The sequence below is a fragment of the Euleptes europaea genome, chromosome 8 (assembly GCF_029931775.1).
Source record: "Euleptes europaea isolate rEulEur1 chromosome 8, rEulEur1.hap1, whole genome shotgun sequence".
NCBI lineage: Eukaryota > Metazoa > Chordata > Lepidosauria > Squamata > Sphaerodactylidae > Euleptes > Euleptes europaea.
Window position 1 is genome coordinate 47,352,117 of NC_079319.1, and position 19,685 is coordinate 47,371,801.

Below are 19,685 nucleotides of genomic sequence, written 5' to 3' on the forward strand. Positions count from 1 at the left end.
ATGGATAACAATGTCATATCACAGGGGAGAGGGTGGACCACAAATTAGTAGTTTATCAAGGAACGGGAAGGGGATAGGGTTCAACTGGGGGGCAGGAAAAGGAAATGGGAAGGGAAATGGAGAAGAAGAAAAGGACGGGGGAAGGGAGGGGAGGCCAGCATCTAGATAAATGCTGTCGCTGCCCTCAATCATAGGCCTGGTGAAACATCTCCATTTTACAGGCCTTGCGAAACCTGGCTAGGACCCTCAGGGCCGAATCTCACTAGACAGAGAACAGCTGGACAATCTTGGGGCCAGGGATCTGTAATAGATTAGTATTTGCTGATCATAAGGCTCTCAGTGGGTTATATAGGGAGAGGCGGTCCTGAAGATCACATGGTCCCAGACCATTAAAACCAGAACCTTGAACTTGATCTGGAGTTCAACCTGGAGCCAGTGCAGTTGCCGGAGCACTGGTTGATCGCCCTTTGCAGGAACTCCACACACCATGCAGAAAGCCTCTTCCCAATTGCCACCCTCTGTCCCCGGCCTTGAAGAAACTAAGGCAGCCATTAAAGGGCTGTCCCACGCACTCCAATGCCCACGAGGTGGTTGGTCAACAACTCATGGTTGACCATGACAAACGCTGCTGTGAGATCAAATAACACAAGCAACGCTGACCCACCCCGATCCATTTGTCTCCGGAGATCATCCATGAGGGCGACCAGCACGGTCTCCATCCCATGGCTAGTATCCAAATTACTTAGATATTTCATTCAGCCAGAAGGATGTGCAATCCAACCCATGTATGTTTGCTTAGCAGTGTCTGACTGGCTGTCAAGGCAATTACTCCCAAATAAGTGTGCACAGGATATCAGACTAAATTAGCTTAACCCCCCAAAAATGACAGCTAAACTGATGTGATGATCATAGCATAAAGTCTCATGTTTTTTTATCAGTTTCAAATACTAATACAAACAAAAATTATCCCCCTAAAAGCTATACTAGCCTGCCCATACCAATGGGATCAGATAGTTTATAAAATCCTGTCAGTAATAGCAGCTATAAACCATTTACCATACTTCCCAACCCTAAAGAGGCAATAAGAGCTAGACTTGGATCCTAAGCCTTGAGACTGCTTGCCAAGCTCTTCATCTGTTGTGATATTAAACTGCAGAGCATGTTTTTCTAGTGTGACGTAATGTTTGGCTCATTGAAAGGCACTGGCTTGCCTGAGCAGAAATGCCTAGCACTGGAGGGAAGCACTCCACAGTGGAGGGCTGCCCCGGCAATGGAAAAGGCTCTATGCAAGCAGAAGCAATGTTTAGTGTCCATACCCTAGTGTACTCTAGTGGTTAGTGCTGCTCTCTCAAGGCATTCTATTAATGTACCATAAACATATGAGCTCCTAGGATTTGGGATCAAGTCCCTGTTCAGCCCCCAAGCTTACTGGGGTTATTTCCACATGGTGGTTTTGCTTTGGTTTGGCATCCAAGCTGGAGCAGGAATTTTTGAACATCCAAAAGAGGTCATCTCCTAATCATCCCAATTCTGGGTTTTCTTTTGCTTTGCTCTGATATTTTCCAAATCTGGTTTGATATAACCTTTTATAAAAGATTGCAGTAAAAAACCCTGAATGCCATGTGGATGGGAAGGGGCACGTTTTGAAGTTCCTGCCCCTGTTGTTGCCATTTTCCTTGTCCTAGCTCCACTGTAGCTGCCAATCCCCCCCCCTCACTAGAGTGCTTTTTCGGGGGGGGGTTTAATTACTAATTGCTAGATTGGTATAGCATTATAAAATTATAAGGGGCAACCTGCAAGGAACTTTAGGAATGGCCATCTCATTTCCCTCCCCCTTTGCTTCATGCCCCCTCTCTCCACCCCTTCTCTTAGTCTCTCTCTGTCTTTCTCCATCCCCCATCTCCTCTCTCATTCTTTCTCATTCTTTTTCTCTCCTTTTCCATCCCCCACACCAACTGTCACTCTTTCTCCCTCCTCAGTGTCTACTGTCACTCTTCCTCCCCCTTCTTTCTCTTCCCTCACCCCATCACTCTCTTCCCCCCCCCCCATTCCACCTACCAGCAGTGCCACTGCTCCCCTCCTCACATGATTGTGGCTGGGGGGATACAGCAGATACCTTTACTGGAGGTGGAGGCAGGTCTCGCGGCAGGAGTGGCTCCTCTTCTGCTGTCATGGCAGGTGGTGATTCCTCCTCCCCTGCATGCTGGCTTACCACCTCAGAGGATACTGAGGGGAGGCAGTGATGTCAGGGCCATTGGTGGCAGTGATATCTCCTCATCCCCTCCTGCAGCACTGTGTCTGCCAGCGGCACTGCGTCACAACCTCAGGCTGCTAAGGAGAGGCTGTGATAGTGGGACTGGCAGCATTGGTGGCAGTTCAGCACAAGAGCATAGAGTTTCCTTTGGGGGGTTACCTCCATCCATTTTGGATAAGTTTTTAGATTTTTCTGCAAACCTGGGGGTCCTCCAGGTTTGTGGGAGAAATCTCCCATCTCTCCATCTGGCCTTGATCCATGAGTTTAAGTATCTGCAGAAAAAAACAGGTTGGCTATTGGACATATAAATAATAATATATTACCACCATCTACCAGTTTTTTATGCATTCCCAGCTTCCTTTAAAAAAAAAAAAGTAAGGCTAGCTGTTTTCATTGCAAAGGTGCTCCTAAGGGCCAGAAACTTTTTTAAAATGATAGCTGGGAATTTAGAAAAACTAGATAATCATGGTAATAGATTATTATAACTTCATAAAGCTATGGCAATCTAGCAATTGTTGGTTTAAAAATAAAAAGCCTGAGGAAGACCTTCTGGTTGCATGGCAAAGAAAATGCAGGGGAAATGGGGACTGGTGGAGGAAAATGTGTACAAAACTCCTTTGTGGACTCTCTACATTTGCAACGGCAGCTACCCAGAAAAACCCTTGCTATGAGCCTAGCTTGCATGAACTTGAGCTAGTCAGTGTAACCTATTTTAGAGGGGCTATTTTGTAGTATGTATAGAAAGGAGAGGCAAAACTATGTTGATGATCTAAGTTTTTCTTTTAGAGTGTACGTTGTCAATGAAGGGAGAGTGAGATTGCAGAATTACTGGAAACCCAAAAAGGAACTTGATAGAAAACATAAGTTCCTAAACAATGACTCAAAACTTACATCAAATAAATATAATATTAGCACTACAATAAATGCACAGACATACTGTAACTGACGTGCAGAACACTAGCTTCTATTTTTCACAGCATTCTGTGTAGAAGTGAAGCATAAATAAATGATGTGCTGCTCACCAGGAGGTGAGCATAAATAATATTCAGTTCACGTAAATAATATTTGGTGTACGTGGTTCAATCCAGAAAGCGTGGATGCCCAGTTGCGGTCACAGAACTTTTTCACTAGCACATTCACTTACAAAGTGGAGGATTGAAAAATATAGATGTACACCTTGAATGCTATTTGATGTAGTTTGTGAGGAAGTACAGTAACTTCTGCCCTGAACTGGATAGCCCAGGCTAGCCTGATCTCATCAGATCTTGGAAGCTAAGCAGGGTCAGTTCTGTTTAGTACTTGAATGGGAAACCACCCAGGAAGTTCAGGGTTGCTAAGCAGAGACAGGCAATGGCAAACCACCTCTGTTTAGTCTCTTGCATTTAAAATGCCACGAGGGGTTGCCATAAGTCGACTGCGACTTGATGCCACTTTCCACCACCACCACGACTCCAATATGCACAAGGGTACAATTGACAGGGATTTATGACAAAATTAGCAAAGATCTATTATTCTGTTTTTTACTTTTTCCTGAATGTGTTTTTTAGTCATTTAAAGTTGAAAATTGCAGTCATTTTGATACCTTGTGTACAGACGTGTTTTCTAGTGCTACCTAGAAAATACAAAAAGCCAAAATATGCTCATTCTGATCTTAAGTATTGCACAGGTAGAAAACTCTGATTCAAATTGTGCTTATGCTGTTACAAATGCAGAGCGCTGAAATATCTGTGTAATATAGACACATAGGACTTTAGAAGTCCGCACACAATCTTTCAATGTGGAAAGTCTTTCAATGTAGAAAGTCAACCAAAATTAAAAGTTTGGGTTTATTTTGTTTTGTTTGTTTGCAACAATATCAAAGGCATTAACTTGGTAAACTCATGAACTGTTGTAAGATTTTTTTAAAATTGTTTTAACAGCTCAAGAAAGAAAATAGATCTTCAGTCCGAAATTCAGCTTTTGCTGAAAAATATTACTAGACTGGAAGAGCATTTAAAAAAAATTGCTAAGGAACTTTTTGCTTCTGAAGTGACTTATAATGAAACCAAAATGAAATTGGAGGAATTGGAGGAAAACATCAATAAAGGAAAAATGCGGTTTAAGGTTGTTTATGTCATTCCAGTATTATGATATTTTAATTATATTTTAAGAGTTGAGAGACTGGACAGAATAGAATGTTGCTGGTATAACATGATGGTTCGTGCGTCTATGAACCCATTTAACATGATTCTGGCATATTTGAAACTTAAAGCCACCTAGGCCTAGATGGTTTACATACACTGCTGTGTACTGAAAGAGTTACTATGAGCCACAGTTGCTAACTATGCCAATCACCGTAGATATGTCTCTAACAACCTACTGATGTCCAGATTTTAGCAGGTAATGATATTTATCTTCATGTTGTAAAAAGCTTTACCTATTGATTTCTGCAGATCATTATATTGTTAAAAGCACAAGAACAGGCCAAGCCAGGTAATTTTTTTCATGATCTTTGGAAACTCTGTTATGAGCTGTTTCCAACTATCACAGTTTCCTAACCTGCTTAACAACCATCAAAGCCCATATGGTCCAGTCCAGCAAGACACTGATGGCCAGATCTATGCACATGTGCAGGTCTAAATATAATCTGTGAATATAATGTGAATTTTGATGCAAACAAGAATGCATTCTCAGCTGTTAACGAGTGACTAGTTAGCTGAGCCTGCAGTCATAGGGCCAAAGTTTTCATGTAACTGATGATCTGCACGTATCGTCATGTAACATCAATGTTTTATCATAAAGAGAGATACAAGTTCCTGCTTTTTGCTAAGAGAAAGACATGTTTAAGTTTTATGAAGAAGGTGCTAGCTAGCGAGTTGCAGTTGACTCATGGTGACCCCTTCCATGGGTTGTTCAGGCAAGAGACAAGCAGAGGTGGTTTGCCATTACCTTCCTCCACATAGCAATCCCAGTCTTCCTTTCTGGTCTTCAACCACTGACTATGGCTGACCCTGCTTAGCTCCCAATCTCTGACAAACCCAGGCTAAGCTGGGCTATTCAGTCGACTTTTATGAAGTAGGATGGATGAATTTACAGCACAAATTGCTGGAACAACTTCTTAGGGTAATTATAAGCTGTTTCTAAAATGTATTACTTGCAGTTCTGCCCCCTCTCTGCTGAACTCTTACAGCCTGTGATTAAAAATCTGGTTCGACTTCACCTTCCACATAGAGCAGAAGTTCAAAATAGAAGAAACTAAAAAAAATAGTTTGTTTTCAGTCACTTGATATGGAGACAGGAACAGATTTTTTTTCCTTGAACAAGGGATTACCTTAATCTTTCTGGAAGATCACAGAGAGAGATTGTGTCATAGCACAAGAATTCAGATCAGGGTCTACATTTACTTTATTTTCCAATCTCTACTGCTTTGTTTTTCTCTTATGTATAAAAATATAAAGAGATTTCTCTTTCTTAACACTGCTGTTTAGTTCTTTGTGGACTCTGTACATCACATTGATGGGCTTTATTATGATTCAGAAACTGCTAAACTAGCATTTAAGCATGAATATCTCTCCCTTAGAAAGCAACTGTGTACTGCACAAATCCAAAGGGTCTTCTTGCCTTTCTGCTCAGTTCTCGTTCATGCAGCTCAGTGTCTGCATTGATCAGGAACCTCTCCATAAAACTTCTCTCAGAAAGTCCCGGCCCCAACAAGAAATCAGGGAATGTGACAAGAAAAGGGATGAGGGACTTTCCTGGGCTGTTTTGGCCTTTCAGTCCACCCCTGCCTCCCCACCTTTGATTTACGGAAACAAAGGCTTGGAGGGCTCAGTAATACTTTTGTGATTGCCTAGCAACCCACAAAATGGCCACTAAGATCTCAAAACAGTTTTGTGAGAGCTCAGCGGGCATTCAGTTCTTTCCATTATTTGGGGGAGTTTTAGTTCCCCAATATAATTTTTTTTAATATTCCAGATTTTTTTGCAAATTTGAAAACCTCAGTTTTCTAGAGAAATCCCCCTGGCCTGTTCCTGGCTCCACTGTGTGGACTTTTATTATCCACATACTATGGCCCAGTTCAGAATTAGATATATACACATAAATATTGATATTGAAATAATTGTGTCATGTATTGTTCTTCCAAGAAGCCACAGTCGCCAGGTGTAAGAGCCCAGTTAAAAAGAGGTCACATGAACACATGAAGCTGCCTTATACTGAATCAGACCCTTGGTCCATCAAAGTCAGTATTGCCTACTCAGACCAGCAGCAGTTCTCCAGGGTCTCAGGCAGAGGTCTTTTACATCACCTCCTTGCCTAGTCCCTTTAACTGGAGATGCTGGGGATTGAACCTGGGACCTCACCTTCTGCATGCCAAGCAGATGCTCTACCACTGAGCCATGCCCCCTCCCAAGGTCCAAGTATCTTGGCTGTTTTTCCTTCAAGCTCACTGGCAGAAGGACAAATGTTCCTTGAAGAACTGTTGTTCTGACATTACAAGTTTGGGTCCAAGATATATGCATGTTTTATTTATATACAAAAATGTGAGCATAGTGTACACCTTTTAGCTTCTCTTGATACAGCATTTAGCATTCCTTCTCTTGTCCATTCTTTCTCTCTCTTTGTTCAAAGCATCATCTATACAATCTTGACTTAGGAAGCTTATCTCGGTTTTTTCAGTGGCATCCCATAACAACCAGATACTTCTAGCCTTGACTCTCAGCAAGATAATTCACAATCTCCATGGTGACATCAAGTATTAAAATGTATAACTCAAAAGTTATTGTGTTCTTCACAAGAAGGTGAGAACAATCGGAGCCAAAGATTAAGACCAAGGTCTTCAGATTAGCATGTATCCATCACAACAGAATAACAAATTTTTAAAAACCGTTGTACTTTATCAAGAACAAATCTACTACTGCATTGTCATAATTTTGACCAAGAGATTAGATGCTAAATATATATTGAGTTAACATAAATTATTATACTTGTGGTGCTATTATATTTGTTATATTTTTCATTTGTTCTTACAAACTATATCATTATTTTATTTCTTTTTACTTATAGAACTTAGAAGATAATGTAAAAAAACAAATTCGAGATGAAATAACTTCTTGGCAACTCACTCAGGTGAGAACAACAAATTTTAATTCATATTTTATTTTTCATTTCTGATATATTTAAGCTTTTTTCCATTCTCATGGGCAAAAATTGGTTTGAGATTGCATTTGCAAAGTTTGTTTGCTATAACCTGTGGCATCATTCCTGGAATGAAGAAAAGAGCATTAAAAGAATAAGGTTACAATTTTTATTTATTTAGAAAGCTAACATGCTGCCTATCCAGAGATCTGCTCAGTGTGGCTTACGATTAAAACAATAAAAACTGTTGCAATACAGCCATTAAAAACAAGCTGAATCTACAGTATTAACATAAATTATTAAGAAATAAGCCACAAAATAAAAACAACATAAACACAACAATATAACGTACATCTTTGTAAATGTTACAATACTTTGTTCTTACAGCATGCAAAGAGTGAGAATTGGTTCTGGATATGGGAAACTGCTGTAGCTAGTTTCCTGTAATTCCCTTTAATGTTCTTTCATACAGCTTGTACCTGTGCCTGTGCAACAAGGACACTGTGGCAGGAGCTGACCCTCCCCCACCACTGTCTTGCAGCCGGCTGTTCCCGGCTGGCTTTCTCCCTCTCTCCTTCCTTGGGGGAGACTGCCTACCACTGATCTTTGCCTCAGCCTCAGGTGATGGAGCCGCTCTGGGTTGCCTTGAGGCCAACCTGCTGCACAGCAGGGGGCATGGCCGTCCTTCCACAGGAATTCTGGTGCCCCATCCTTGAGTTTTGCCCAGGAGCCTAGAATCACTAATACAGCCCCTACCCTATGGCTAACTTTCTGTAAACAAGTGTTGTGTCTGAATGAGAAGAAGAATTATATCCGCTGTGTGTGTGTGTGTTAAGTGCCGTCAAGTCGCTTCCAACTCATGGCGACCCTATGAATCAGTGTCCTCCAAAACGTCCTATCTGTAACAGCCTTGCTCAGATCTTGCAAACTGGGGGCTGTGGCTTCCTTTATTGAGTCAATCCATCCCTTTTGGGGCCTTCCTCTTTTCCTGCTGCCCTCAATTTTTCCTAGCATGATTGTAGTTTCCAGTGACTCTTCTCATAATGTGACCAAAATACGCTAGCCTCAGTTTAGTCATTTTAGTTTCTAGGGTCTATAACCCACTGATTTGTTTTTGGCAGTCCACAGTATCCATAACACTCTCCTCCAATACCACATACTTTCTCCCTGTAAGCTTTCTTCATTGTCCAGCTTTCTCACCCATACAAAGTAATAGAGAATATGATGGCATGAATTAACTTGATCTTGGTGGCCAGTGACACATCCTTACACTTACTGTATATACTCACGTATAAGCCGAGTTTTTCAGCCCAAAAAAAGGGCTGAAAAAGCCGAACTCGGCTTATACGCAGGTCAGTACGGTAGGGGAGGGGAGGGAGGAGGGAGGGGGGAACTTACCGCCACCGCCTTTCCCCGGCCGGGAGCGGCCTCCATAGGCCCCCTGCGGCCTCAGGGAGGCCGCTCAGCCGCCCCCGCCGCCTTCTCCCGGCCAGGAGCGGCCTCCAGAGGCCCCCTGCGGCCGCAGGGAGGCCACTCAGCCGCCCCCGCCGCCTTTTCCAGGCCGGGAGCGGCCTCCAGAGGCCCCCTGCGGCTGTAGGGAGGCCGCTCCGCTGCCCCCGCCGCCTTTCCTCGGCCAGGAGCGGCCTCCAGAGGCCCCCTGCGGCCGCAGGGAGGCCGCGCTGCCGCCCCCGCGCCACTTCCCGCCGCCAGGAGCGGCCTGGGGGGGCCTCCTGCAGCTGCAGGAAGGCCGCCCCCGCCGGATCCGCCTCTTCCCGCCGCCAGGAGCCCGGTCAGGTAAGCCTGCGGGGGGGAGGGGCTATAAGCCGACCTTCGACTTATACGCGGGTGACTAATTTTTCCCCATTTTGGGGGAAAAATTAGGTACCTCGGCTTATACGCGGGTCGGCTTATACACGGGTATATACGGTAAGAATCTTTTCTAGTTCCTTCATGGCTGCCCTTCGCAGTCTCAGTCTCCTTCTGATTTCTTGGCTGCAGTCTCCCTTTTGGTTGATGATGGAGCCAAAAAATAGAAAGTCTTGAACAATTTCAATTTCCTCATTGTCAACCTTAAAGTTGAGAACTTGAGTAATTCTCCTGTAGTGATTACTTTTGTCTTTTTGATGTTCAGCTGTAGTCCTGCTTTAGCACTTTTTCTTTTAACTTTCAGCAGTAGTCGTTTCAAGTCTTCGCTATTTTCTCGTGGGTGCCTAATTTTTCCCCATTTTTGGGGTGAAATTAGGCACCTCGGCTTATACGCGGGTCGGCTTATACACGAGTATATACGGTAGATTGAAGAGATAGGGAGATAAAATACATCCTTAACACCTTTGCCAATTGTAAACCATTCTGTTTCTCCATATTCTGTCCTATCCATGACCTCTTGTCCAGAATACAGGTTATGCATCAAAACAATCAGATGTTGTGGCATGCCCATTTAACCTTAAAACCAGCCATAGCTTTTCTTGATCCTCACAGTCAAAAGCTTTGCTGTAATCTATGAAATGCTATTATATCCTAAATGGTCATAAAATATAGGAAAATTTTGACATTCTTTTTTTTTCATTGTCATCATTCTAGTTTTGAAAATAAGTTTGCCACACCCCTAATACTTGCCTACGGATATGTATTTGAATTTTAATGAACGCTTCTTTGAAAATCATCAATATATATATATCAATATATATAATTCTCAACATGCAGGCTGGCTGCTGCATAGGGTAGCAGGAGTTGGTGAGTGAGCAGCCTGGTGGAGGATGGGAATCTCCCCTCCCGCAAGTCTCATGGGGCCATACTTATTATATCTAATTCTGAACAATCGTCTCAGATTGTGGATTTTAAAAATCCATGGTGTTATATACAGATAGGGATATTATTCTACAACACTGGGAAAATACCCCAGGTTTGTAACAACAACAAAAGTATTAAATATACGAAAATACACTGTAGGTTTAACCCCACCCCCAAAAATAATAGAATCAATGTCTGCTTCTTTAGCAAAAGAATACAACTGAGGTCTCATAAGACTACATTGAGAGATTTTGGGGCTGTCCAAACCAACATTTCTGAGGATTCCAAGCCTCTGTTAGTTTTAACGCGAAGGAGGCAAGAGACAGAGTAAAAAGATGAGCGGAATGGAAGGTAAAGCTGAAGGGAGGAGGGAGGAGAAAGGGAAAGCTGAAGATGGGGGAAGGAAACAGAAGAAGGTAGTGAGTGAGGGGGGCAGAGACTGCCATGGGAGAAACAGGAAAAGGTAGGTGGGAGAGAAGGAAAGTGGAGTAGCTGCCAGTAGGAGGGAAAGATGGACATAGGAATGGGAGACAGAAAGAGGTACTTTGAAGGGTGGAAGAGAAGGAAAAGGGAGAGGCTCCAATCTCTGACATTAGGAAACAGGAGTTAGAATACCCAGATGTTTTGTGACTACAAAATTAAAACAAAATGAAAGAAAAAAATAAAGATGCTGGGAATTTATTTTATCTTAATGTTTAAAAAAATTAAGCTTCCTTATATGGAGACTATTGAAGTAGACTATATATATTGTTGGATGTGGTTCTGTGTTTGAGACATTTGATAACTGATTTAAAATGTGTATTTTGTCTATATTATGAGCAGAAACGAATTAAATCCCTGTATTCAGAAATTAAAAAAAGGAAAAAGGAGCTAAAGAAAACAGAAAATGAACTTCAAAAGGTATTAGACGAAATTGAGAGATCTTTGGCTGAACAAACAGAATTACTAACAAATAATAAAGACCAACAGATTGCAAATATTAAGGTAAGTTTTGCTGGTTTTTAATAACTGTATATGTTTTACAAGTATCCTTGTAGTTTTTTAATTATTCAATATTATTTACTGTGGGAACAGTGCTAAAATGTTCGTCATTAGTATTTTCTGGGTTCATTTTCCACCTAAACTTCATGTGTCATACTGTGATTGTAAAGATAGTTTTCATCAGCAAAACCTTACAAACTTAGCCCAACACTCCTTAACACAGTACTGTTTCTGTGGACTGTAGATAGTTACCCCTGAAGATTTATTGCTTGTTGTGTCTACTGTCCTCCTGAAGCTTCAAGAAGAAGAAAAATCCCTTCCCAGAATATACTGTTTGGGGGAGGGAGAGGACAAAAAAGTATTAAAGTCCCATTTACCTAACTCAAAGCCTGGAAAGCAAATAAAAAACACAACTATTTTTTAAAAAGACCCTCTTATTTAAAACTCCCATTATATGCAGGTATGATCATTATGTCTGTTCCTAAAGAGCATGTATTGGGTGCTTGCAAAAAAATCAAAGTTATAATTCCTAGATACAGAACAAAATACTATTTCCACCATTTTTTCTGTTTGCAAGATTGGTTTCTGAAAGTGGCACGACTAAAGATGTAAAAACTGCAGAAATTTTGAAGTAATAAACACCCACCCCAATTTTTTTCCAATTGAGGTGGTAGAAAAATTGGGGGAAATTGAAATGTATCCCATACTTTAACAAACCTGAAATATTTTCAGCAAAGGGAAAGGTTGCAGCAAAGCCTAGATGGCAGCCATGTGTGTAGAAAAGTTTGGATTTTCCCAGTTTTGCCTACACAGCAGCCATTTTCCATGCCCCTCTGCCTCCATGGTGTCCATCCTCCCCATCCACTGGGGGACTTTTTGTTTTTTTAAAAAAATGACTATGGTTATAGTATTGTAGCAATCTGTGTATCAGGTTCTCAGAATTCCCAGTTTTCATTTTTAAAATGTGAGCCTCTGACCCCTTTTGTTGTAGAGAATTCCTTTCTTTTGTCCCTCCACAGCAACAGGGATAGAGATGTACTTAAAAAAAATTAAACAGGGAATTCAGTGAACCTAATACACAGATTGTTATAATAATAGTCAGTTGCCAATTTTTAAAAAATATTGAGAAAGCCCCAGTGATTCAGGTGTGTGTGTGGGGGGGGGGGGCGGGGTAGCTGCTGCCTGGGGATTGGGAAACAATAGGGAAACCTGCCATGTGGAAGCCCCACTGTAACTGTACTGTATCAGCAGCCATAGCAGCTTTGTAGCTTTCACAGCAGTTAGGACTTTTCTCTCCCTCCTGACTGGTCATTTTCCTCTTCTCATGTAGAAACCTTTAGCTATTGCATTGCCCCTTCTTAGTGAAGAGCCTGTTTTATAGTATTAAGTCCCAATGACCATAACATAGGAAGAGGTTGATATTTCAAGGCAGGTTGTTTATTAAGCTTAATAATACATACCAGGTGAGGGCTGCCCTAAGGCGCAGGACAGCTCACACACCTAAACAAAGGATTGCCACCCCAATTATAACTTCTGGTTAGGGATGTTCCAATTACGTATACTAACTACACATTGGTTGCTTACTTTACTTTCATTAACATAGTGTATAGAGATTGGTCGAAGCTGTCTCTAAGCAGATGCTAGGTCTTGTGATCTTGGAAGTACAAAACACATTCCTTAAGCAGAAGGTAACTTTGAGCTGTGTATTAGTGGAAGGCTGTACCAAGCACAGACAGTCTGATTTACTGGCCCATGGCTCCCGGGTGCCACCTTCCCAAAGCCTCCATGTATGTGCATATGAATACATAGTGTTCTAAACCAGCCCTTATATTCTGGGCTTAGCATTCTATAAGTGCAAATATGCAGACTGAACATAAAAGCATACATTCAAATTATAATAATGATTACAGGCACTACATTAGCTGCTGCAGGGCCGGATCTTGGGGGTGTTGAGGGAGGGGGGGCAAGCGCTTCTGGTGCAAGGAGGTGAGGGGTGCCAGCGCAGGCATGAAGAAGAGGAGTGCTGCCACCGCAGCACAGGCACAGCTGCCTGCCGGTGGTGCAGCTTGTGTGTGCTCCACCACCAAGCGTGTAGCCTCCTGCCCTTCTTTGTTGTAGATGCTGTGCCTACAACAGCTGCCCGTGAGGCCAGGGGTCGGGCGAGCATGTGGCGGCAGCACAGCGGCTGCCCCTCTGGCCACCAGTGCCTGGCTCCAGTGTGTGCATGGCACACCCCCTCCCTCCCCCCTGGCCTGGGCGCTCCTTCCCCAGCACTATGCCTGAGCTGCTGTGTATAATTATCTGTGGAGATGGACAAAGTGTGCATAGAAGAAGAGGAGGAGGAGGAGGAGAAGTTGTTGGTTTTTATATGCCAACTTTCTCTACCACTTAAGGAAGAATCAAATTGGCTTACAATCACCTTCCCTTCCCCTCCCCACAACCCTGTGAGGTAGGTGTGACAACATATGTAATGTGTAACTAGTCAGCAGTTTGGACATAGATTAGACTGATCTAAAGTGACAGCTAGTGTCATGTGACTAAGCCAGCCAGAACCGGTTTAGGTGGCGTGAGCAGCCTGAGTAGGGAATTTCCAGAATGACTCACCATGACACAGCAATTGTATATAATTGGTCAATTGTATGAATGTAAATGTATATAAGTCCATGATATATGTACAGAAGTGTGGTGGAGAGAAAATAATGTTTGGCGGAGCAGTTTGTTGGAGAGGACTGTATCCTGACTGTGTAAATATTGTAAATAAATTGTATAAAGCTGTCCTGGCGTGGACTCAATTGCTGCCAGGTATACTCCTGCATTCCAGCTCAGCTGCGCGCGTCAAGGTGGGCCTGAGAGAGTGTGACCAGCCCAAGGTCACCCAGCTGGCTTCATGTGTGTAGGAGTGGGGAAACAAATCCAGTTCACTAGATTGGCCTCCACCACTCACGTGGAGGAGTGGGGAATCAAACCCGGTTCTCCAGATCAGAGTCCACAGCTCCAAACCACGTCACTTAACCACTACACCATGCTGGCTCTCACACTACTCCCTTTTTAATTGCCATGACACTCTGAGGGGGGAGACGGGGGGAGTGAATAGAGATTAGTGGTAGAGCCAGTGTTTGCTTTCCCAGCTCTACCCCTTCATTAATTTTGCATCACCTCTACTTTAACTTCTGATTACAGTCTTGAACACATGAATCTGTTACAGTTATGAATGGCACAATCAAAGAAAGGGCACAGAGCTTCCAGTCAAGTCTGCTCCCTTCACCCATTTGTGCTTTCTTACCCAACTGGCCTCTTATAGGAGGGAGGCGCTCACCCTCCAACTTCTCCAGGTGGGAGACCTTTGGCTGTTGCTACTTGTGAAATTGAAAGAACATCTCTGCACAGATTGGGAACTCAGTCTTACTGTCTTATCCTATACACGTTTGCTCAAAAGTAAATCTCGCTGAGCTCAATGGCGCTTACTTCCAATGAACCATGCATATGATTTCCACCCTACAGCTTGATTTTATGCATGTTTAGGATTTCCACATGGCTCACTCAAAAGCATGTGTTAATATAATTCCATCCTCACTGCTCATACCTTTGCATATTTATGTAGAAATAGCTGTGCATAGGATTGCTGCCAGCGCTGTGCATGTTTGCCCAGAATTTAGTATGCCCCACTGTATTCACTGGCACTTACTCTCAAGTAAGTGTGCATAGGATTGCACTGTTAAGAACACAAAGTTGCCTGCATAGGAGGAAAAGTGGCAGATGCCATGGAGAACCTGAGGGGAGCCGGAGGGATGGAACATAGTAGGGGAAGGAGTAATAGCTTAGCACACAAGAATATTTAGTTCAGTTTTCCCTTCTGTTTGCAGGAAGTTTGGAAATGTTAGAGTGGTGTTAGGTTCCCAGACCGGATGGTATAAAATCTTCAGTCTCATTGGCTGAAAAGCTAGGTGTGTCATTCCTGTATAAATAAACTTTTAAAGCCAAGGGAGAGGCCACCCCCCCAAAAAATGTTTTTTTCTAGTAGGGATAACCTGATTGTGGAATACATTTCCTTCTTCTTTGTTCAGGGACATCATGTTGCTCTCTATTGAAATGGTTTGAACAAAGTACTCTGAGGAAACCATGCAGACATTTAGAAGCCTGCAAGTTATAAGATCTTTAGCCCAGAAGAATGGGAAGGGGTTTTTTTTGCCTAAGGAAACTTGTATTTTGCTTCCTTTTTAAGCTTGCTGTGTAAGGGTTTTGAAAGAGTTCTCCAATAGCCTATTGAAACACTTTGAGGCAGTCGCAGTGTTGTGGTCAGAGAAACAGACTAGAGGTGCAGAGTGAGAGGTTATAGAAACCATGCATGCCCCCCATTCCATCCCAACATGAATACTTTTGTTCATCTGAATTACTGTTTGAACACAGGATGGGGATGAACCAAAGCCGGAGTAGTGATGTACACTAGTGTCAACAAGGTCTCATTAGCAAATTTACATTTGAAATAGTTTGCAGTAATATATGCTAAAATCAATGTAATTGTTTGTTGACTGTTGACTGTTGTCATGGCTTCTGTAAAGTACAAAAACTACACAGCTAATAGTATTTTCAAAATAGCACTATAATGACAGTGATTAATATAGTTAGCCCTTCCCCCTTAAAAATTTAGTAGAAACTGTGTGCCAAAGATCACATCATTAGTCTTCCAGAGACTTGTGAGGGGTATGGCAAGAATTAAATATCTTTGTCCTTAGCCGAATATAAACGTTCGGTCAAAAACTTGGATACAAAGTTCATATAAATATCCTTATAGAATAGATCAATTTTTGTTCTTTATTTTTCTTGTTCATAAAAACTATCCAGTGCACACGTTTTAATTATATATGATATTCACTTGTGAAAACAGTGGCAATGGTGAGTTCTCCAAAAGGATGTTTTTAATGGCAAACCAGTGAAACAATTATGTGGCAAAAACTTTGTTACCAAAAGTGAGCTATGGGATATTGTAGTGGAATACCCTTTTGTCAATCATTGGCTCCCCCCTCCTTGGGGTTTCACCTGCCGCCGCTCCTGAGGACTTGGCGAGAGGGGCCTCCTCGGCCTCAGACCACTCTGAGGGAGAGTCTGAGCTGTCCTCTCCCTTGGTGGATGCCAAGGTGCTGGGGTCTTGCATGGAAAAAAGCAGCCTGTGGCTCTCCTCTTTGGCCTCCGCTCCCTCTCTGCCTTGTATAGGGAGCTGACCAGGAGATCCTGCCTCAGCCCCACCCCCAGACTCCTCCCCCGAGCCTACAAAGGGCCCTGCAGTCTGTCCCATCTGCCTTTCCTGCCTGGCACCTGTTAAGCCACACTGAAGATGAGGGATCTGTAGGTTACAGCATATGAACTGTTGCTCAGCCCCTTAGCTTCTGTGCTGTGGGATCCTGCAGGGACCCATCTTAGTTCCCCATGCTGTTTAAAGAGCTTCTTCAGTGATGACCCCTCATCTGTGGAATGCCCTTCCCCTTGAGGCTTATCTTGCACCCTACTCTCCTTTAGGTACTCAGCCAAAACCTTTCTTTTTATCCAGGCTAATTACAGTAGATCTTTAAACACCACTTTATAGTCTTTTTTTAACCCTGAAAGTAGTAAATCTCGCATAAAGCTGCTTGATGTTATATGTTTTTTAATGCTGGGTTTTTAATGCTGGGTTTTAATTAAGAACCTTTATAGTGTTTTATGTTTTTAATGTGTTTTATTTTGTAAGCCACCTTGGACAGGTTTCCTGGAGAGGTGACATAGATATTTCCAAATAAATAAATAATCTAAAATTTTTGATCATTCAAGTGATGGTTGTACAAGTAATTCTGAGAGTATAGTCTGTATTGCATATGATTATGGATCACCGTGTTTCTTCCACTTAAAATAATATATCCCATAATGAGAAATAAATTTGGCTATACTAATAAAATAAACATATGTTATATGGCAATCATGAACAAAAGTAAGTATTAGTTTGTAATTAGTAAAAATTAAAAGCACTTTTCATTTTAATACATTTTGCACAGAAGCTGGATTTTATTACCAGCTCTTTTGTTCTTTTATATTTTTCAGAAAATTGCTGAATTGAAAAAAATGCTTCAAGAACTTGAGCAAAAGGAGAATGATAGAAGAAAAGAATATGAATTCAAGAAGAATTTTTTTCAAAGGCAATTAACTGATATGCAGGTGAATGTGCTAATATCAGCAGGACATATTTCTATTCAATTGCCTGTACAGTGCCATATGTAGTGTTTTCTGTTTCTTCCTTGAACTAACCTATCAGGTCCATAGCCGTGGGACAGGGTAAAGTACAAAGTAGATTTGATATTGGGGTCATTGAGATGCCCTGTGCCTCTTCATTTGCCACAGTTATTCATATTGCTCTGGGGTTTTTAGAAAATAATGGGTGAAAATCAATAAAAGAAGGAAAAAGCTCGTAAGAAAAATGGCCTGCTGATTGCAGCTTTGTACAGCAGATGGCATCTTTTTGTAAATTATCCTGTATGCTTCCTATAGTAGTTAACCAAGTGGCCTATGCTAGCAGTGGATTTCTGTTAGCTTTTATTACTGGTCGTCTCATTTATAAAAAAACATACATACATGCCTTTGTATGAAAGTGTGTATTTTTCAGTATTATTACCTCTCATTGGAATTTGTAGGTGATGCTAGTGAATAACTATAAAGAATGGTTCATATAGATGTACAGATAAGCAGAGTGAGCTTTTCATTTAACCAAAGTGGGTTTTTAAAAAATGGTATGTCCACAATTCTGACATCATTTTTTTTTAATAATCCCATTAAAAGTTATGTTAGGGACAGGCAACATCATTCTTATTCCAGATTTCTTCCGGATAATCTCAATTACAGTGCATCATCCCCATATCCAATATGTGCAGGAAGAGGTTCAGTAAACTTGTACATGAATTATTCCACAAGACTTTAAAAGCAGGTAAAGTTGTTTGGATAGGATAGAATGAACATCAAATTCCTGTACAATTTCTGATATAATATTTGGAGAGACCACTCAAAGACAAATATTGGGTATCAGGAGGACCATGTTAACAGTGTGATTTCCACACCCTTTGTACCCAGGTCAGCTGTTCTAGAACCATTTAGCTTAATTTATATTATCCTAACGGCCTGTGAACTGTACTTGATAGAATGTTCAATTTGGACTGGAGTGACCTGCGCTCAAATTGTTTCTCAGCTATACAGCTCACTGGGCCAGGCACTATCTTGCAGCCTGACCTATCCCAAATGATTGTTGTGGGTATGGGGAAACTCCAAGTCCACTACATTGGACTCCATGGGAGAAGGGCAGGGTACACTAGAATAACTTGGTATCAGGTAGGAATGAAACAGCAAAATCACTGTCCACATCCAACTCTCAGCACAATCTAAAAGACAATTGGCTAAGCAGTTCTGAATTTTTAGTCTTCCTTGGCTATGTTATCAGGGTCATATGTTTCACACTGCATGAATCAGGCACTAGATTTCTTGTATAAACAGATCCTTTAAGAGTCCCAGGTCCCAGAGACTGAGATTTGTCATTGGGGTCACCGATAATTCAGAGGCCCAAGTTTTAATCTGTGGTTTATTTATTTCATTGTGCTCTTTATTAAATATTTAGACCCCACTTTTTCTGAGGATTCAGAGTAGGTTACAAAAGCAACAATAGGTTTCAAGAAGGAATAAAATCATCATACTCCAACAGTATACACAGTATTGTATGTTGCCTGCAGCACTCGCCAATCTTCTACAATCAAATGCCATGAGAATTTCCTCTTCCTTAACCTTTAGAGAAGGCTTCCTGGAACAGGATACCTTACATGTCCTGTGAAAAAGACAAGACGAAGTTTGCCTGTAAGTCTTCAGGCAGACCATTCCAGAGCAATGGCCCTTTCACTGAAAATACCAGAGGAATGCAATTAGCCATGTGAGAGTCTTTGGAAATGTAGTCCATTTGGTGTGAGGCACTCAGCCCATAAAGTGATTTAAATGTAAAAAAAACAGCACCTTGAATTGAGCCCACAAGCAAATAGGTAACCAGGGCTGATGAAGAACAGGTGTTATATGATTTAAGTCATCCTCAGACAGAAGTCTGGCTGCTGCATTTTGAACCAGTTGAACCTGTTATCCTTTTGCATACGCAGTATATTACAGTCATTACAATTAATTGAGAGCCAGAGTGGTGTAGTCGTTAGTGTCAGACTAGTATCTGGGACTCCCTAGTTTGAATCTCTGACATCAAAGCCTGCTGGATGACCTTGGGCCAGTCATGCGCTCTCAGTCTAACCTACCTCACAGAGTTGTTCTGAAAAGGAAGAGAGGAGAATGATGTAAGCTGCTTTGAGTCCCCACTGAGGTGAAAGATGGGATATAAATGAGGTAAATAAATAAATTATGGTGAAACATGTACAAGGCACTTTGCAACATAAAATATTTTACAAAGTTAAAACCAGTAGACTTGCAAGATAAAACCACATCAGCAGACACTCTGTAAAAAGAAGTAAAAGAGAAAATTGGCAGTAAAATCAGCAACAATAAA

General features: G+C 41.8%; 1 protein-coding gene across 1 annotated transcript in view; it reads left to right on the plus strand.

The window, feature by feature from the left end:
* The window catches only part of CCDC178 (coiled-coil domain containing 178), a 158,328-nt gene that overhangs the window by 21,422 nt on the left and 117,221 nt on the right, over positions 1–19,685 (plus strand). Inside the window, exons 10-13 of the mRNA XM_056854741.1 lie at positions 4,174–4,357; positions 7,298–7,360; positions 10,982–11,127; positions 17,194–17,323. Of these exons, the coding sequence (XP_056710719.1) occupies positions 4,174–4,357; positions 7,298–7,360; positions 10,982–11,127; positions 17,194–17,323 (523 nt within the window). The remainder of the gene's footprint in view (positions 1–4,173; positions 4,358–7,297; positions 7,361–10,981; positions 11,128–17,193; positions 17,324–19,685) is intronic.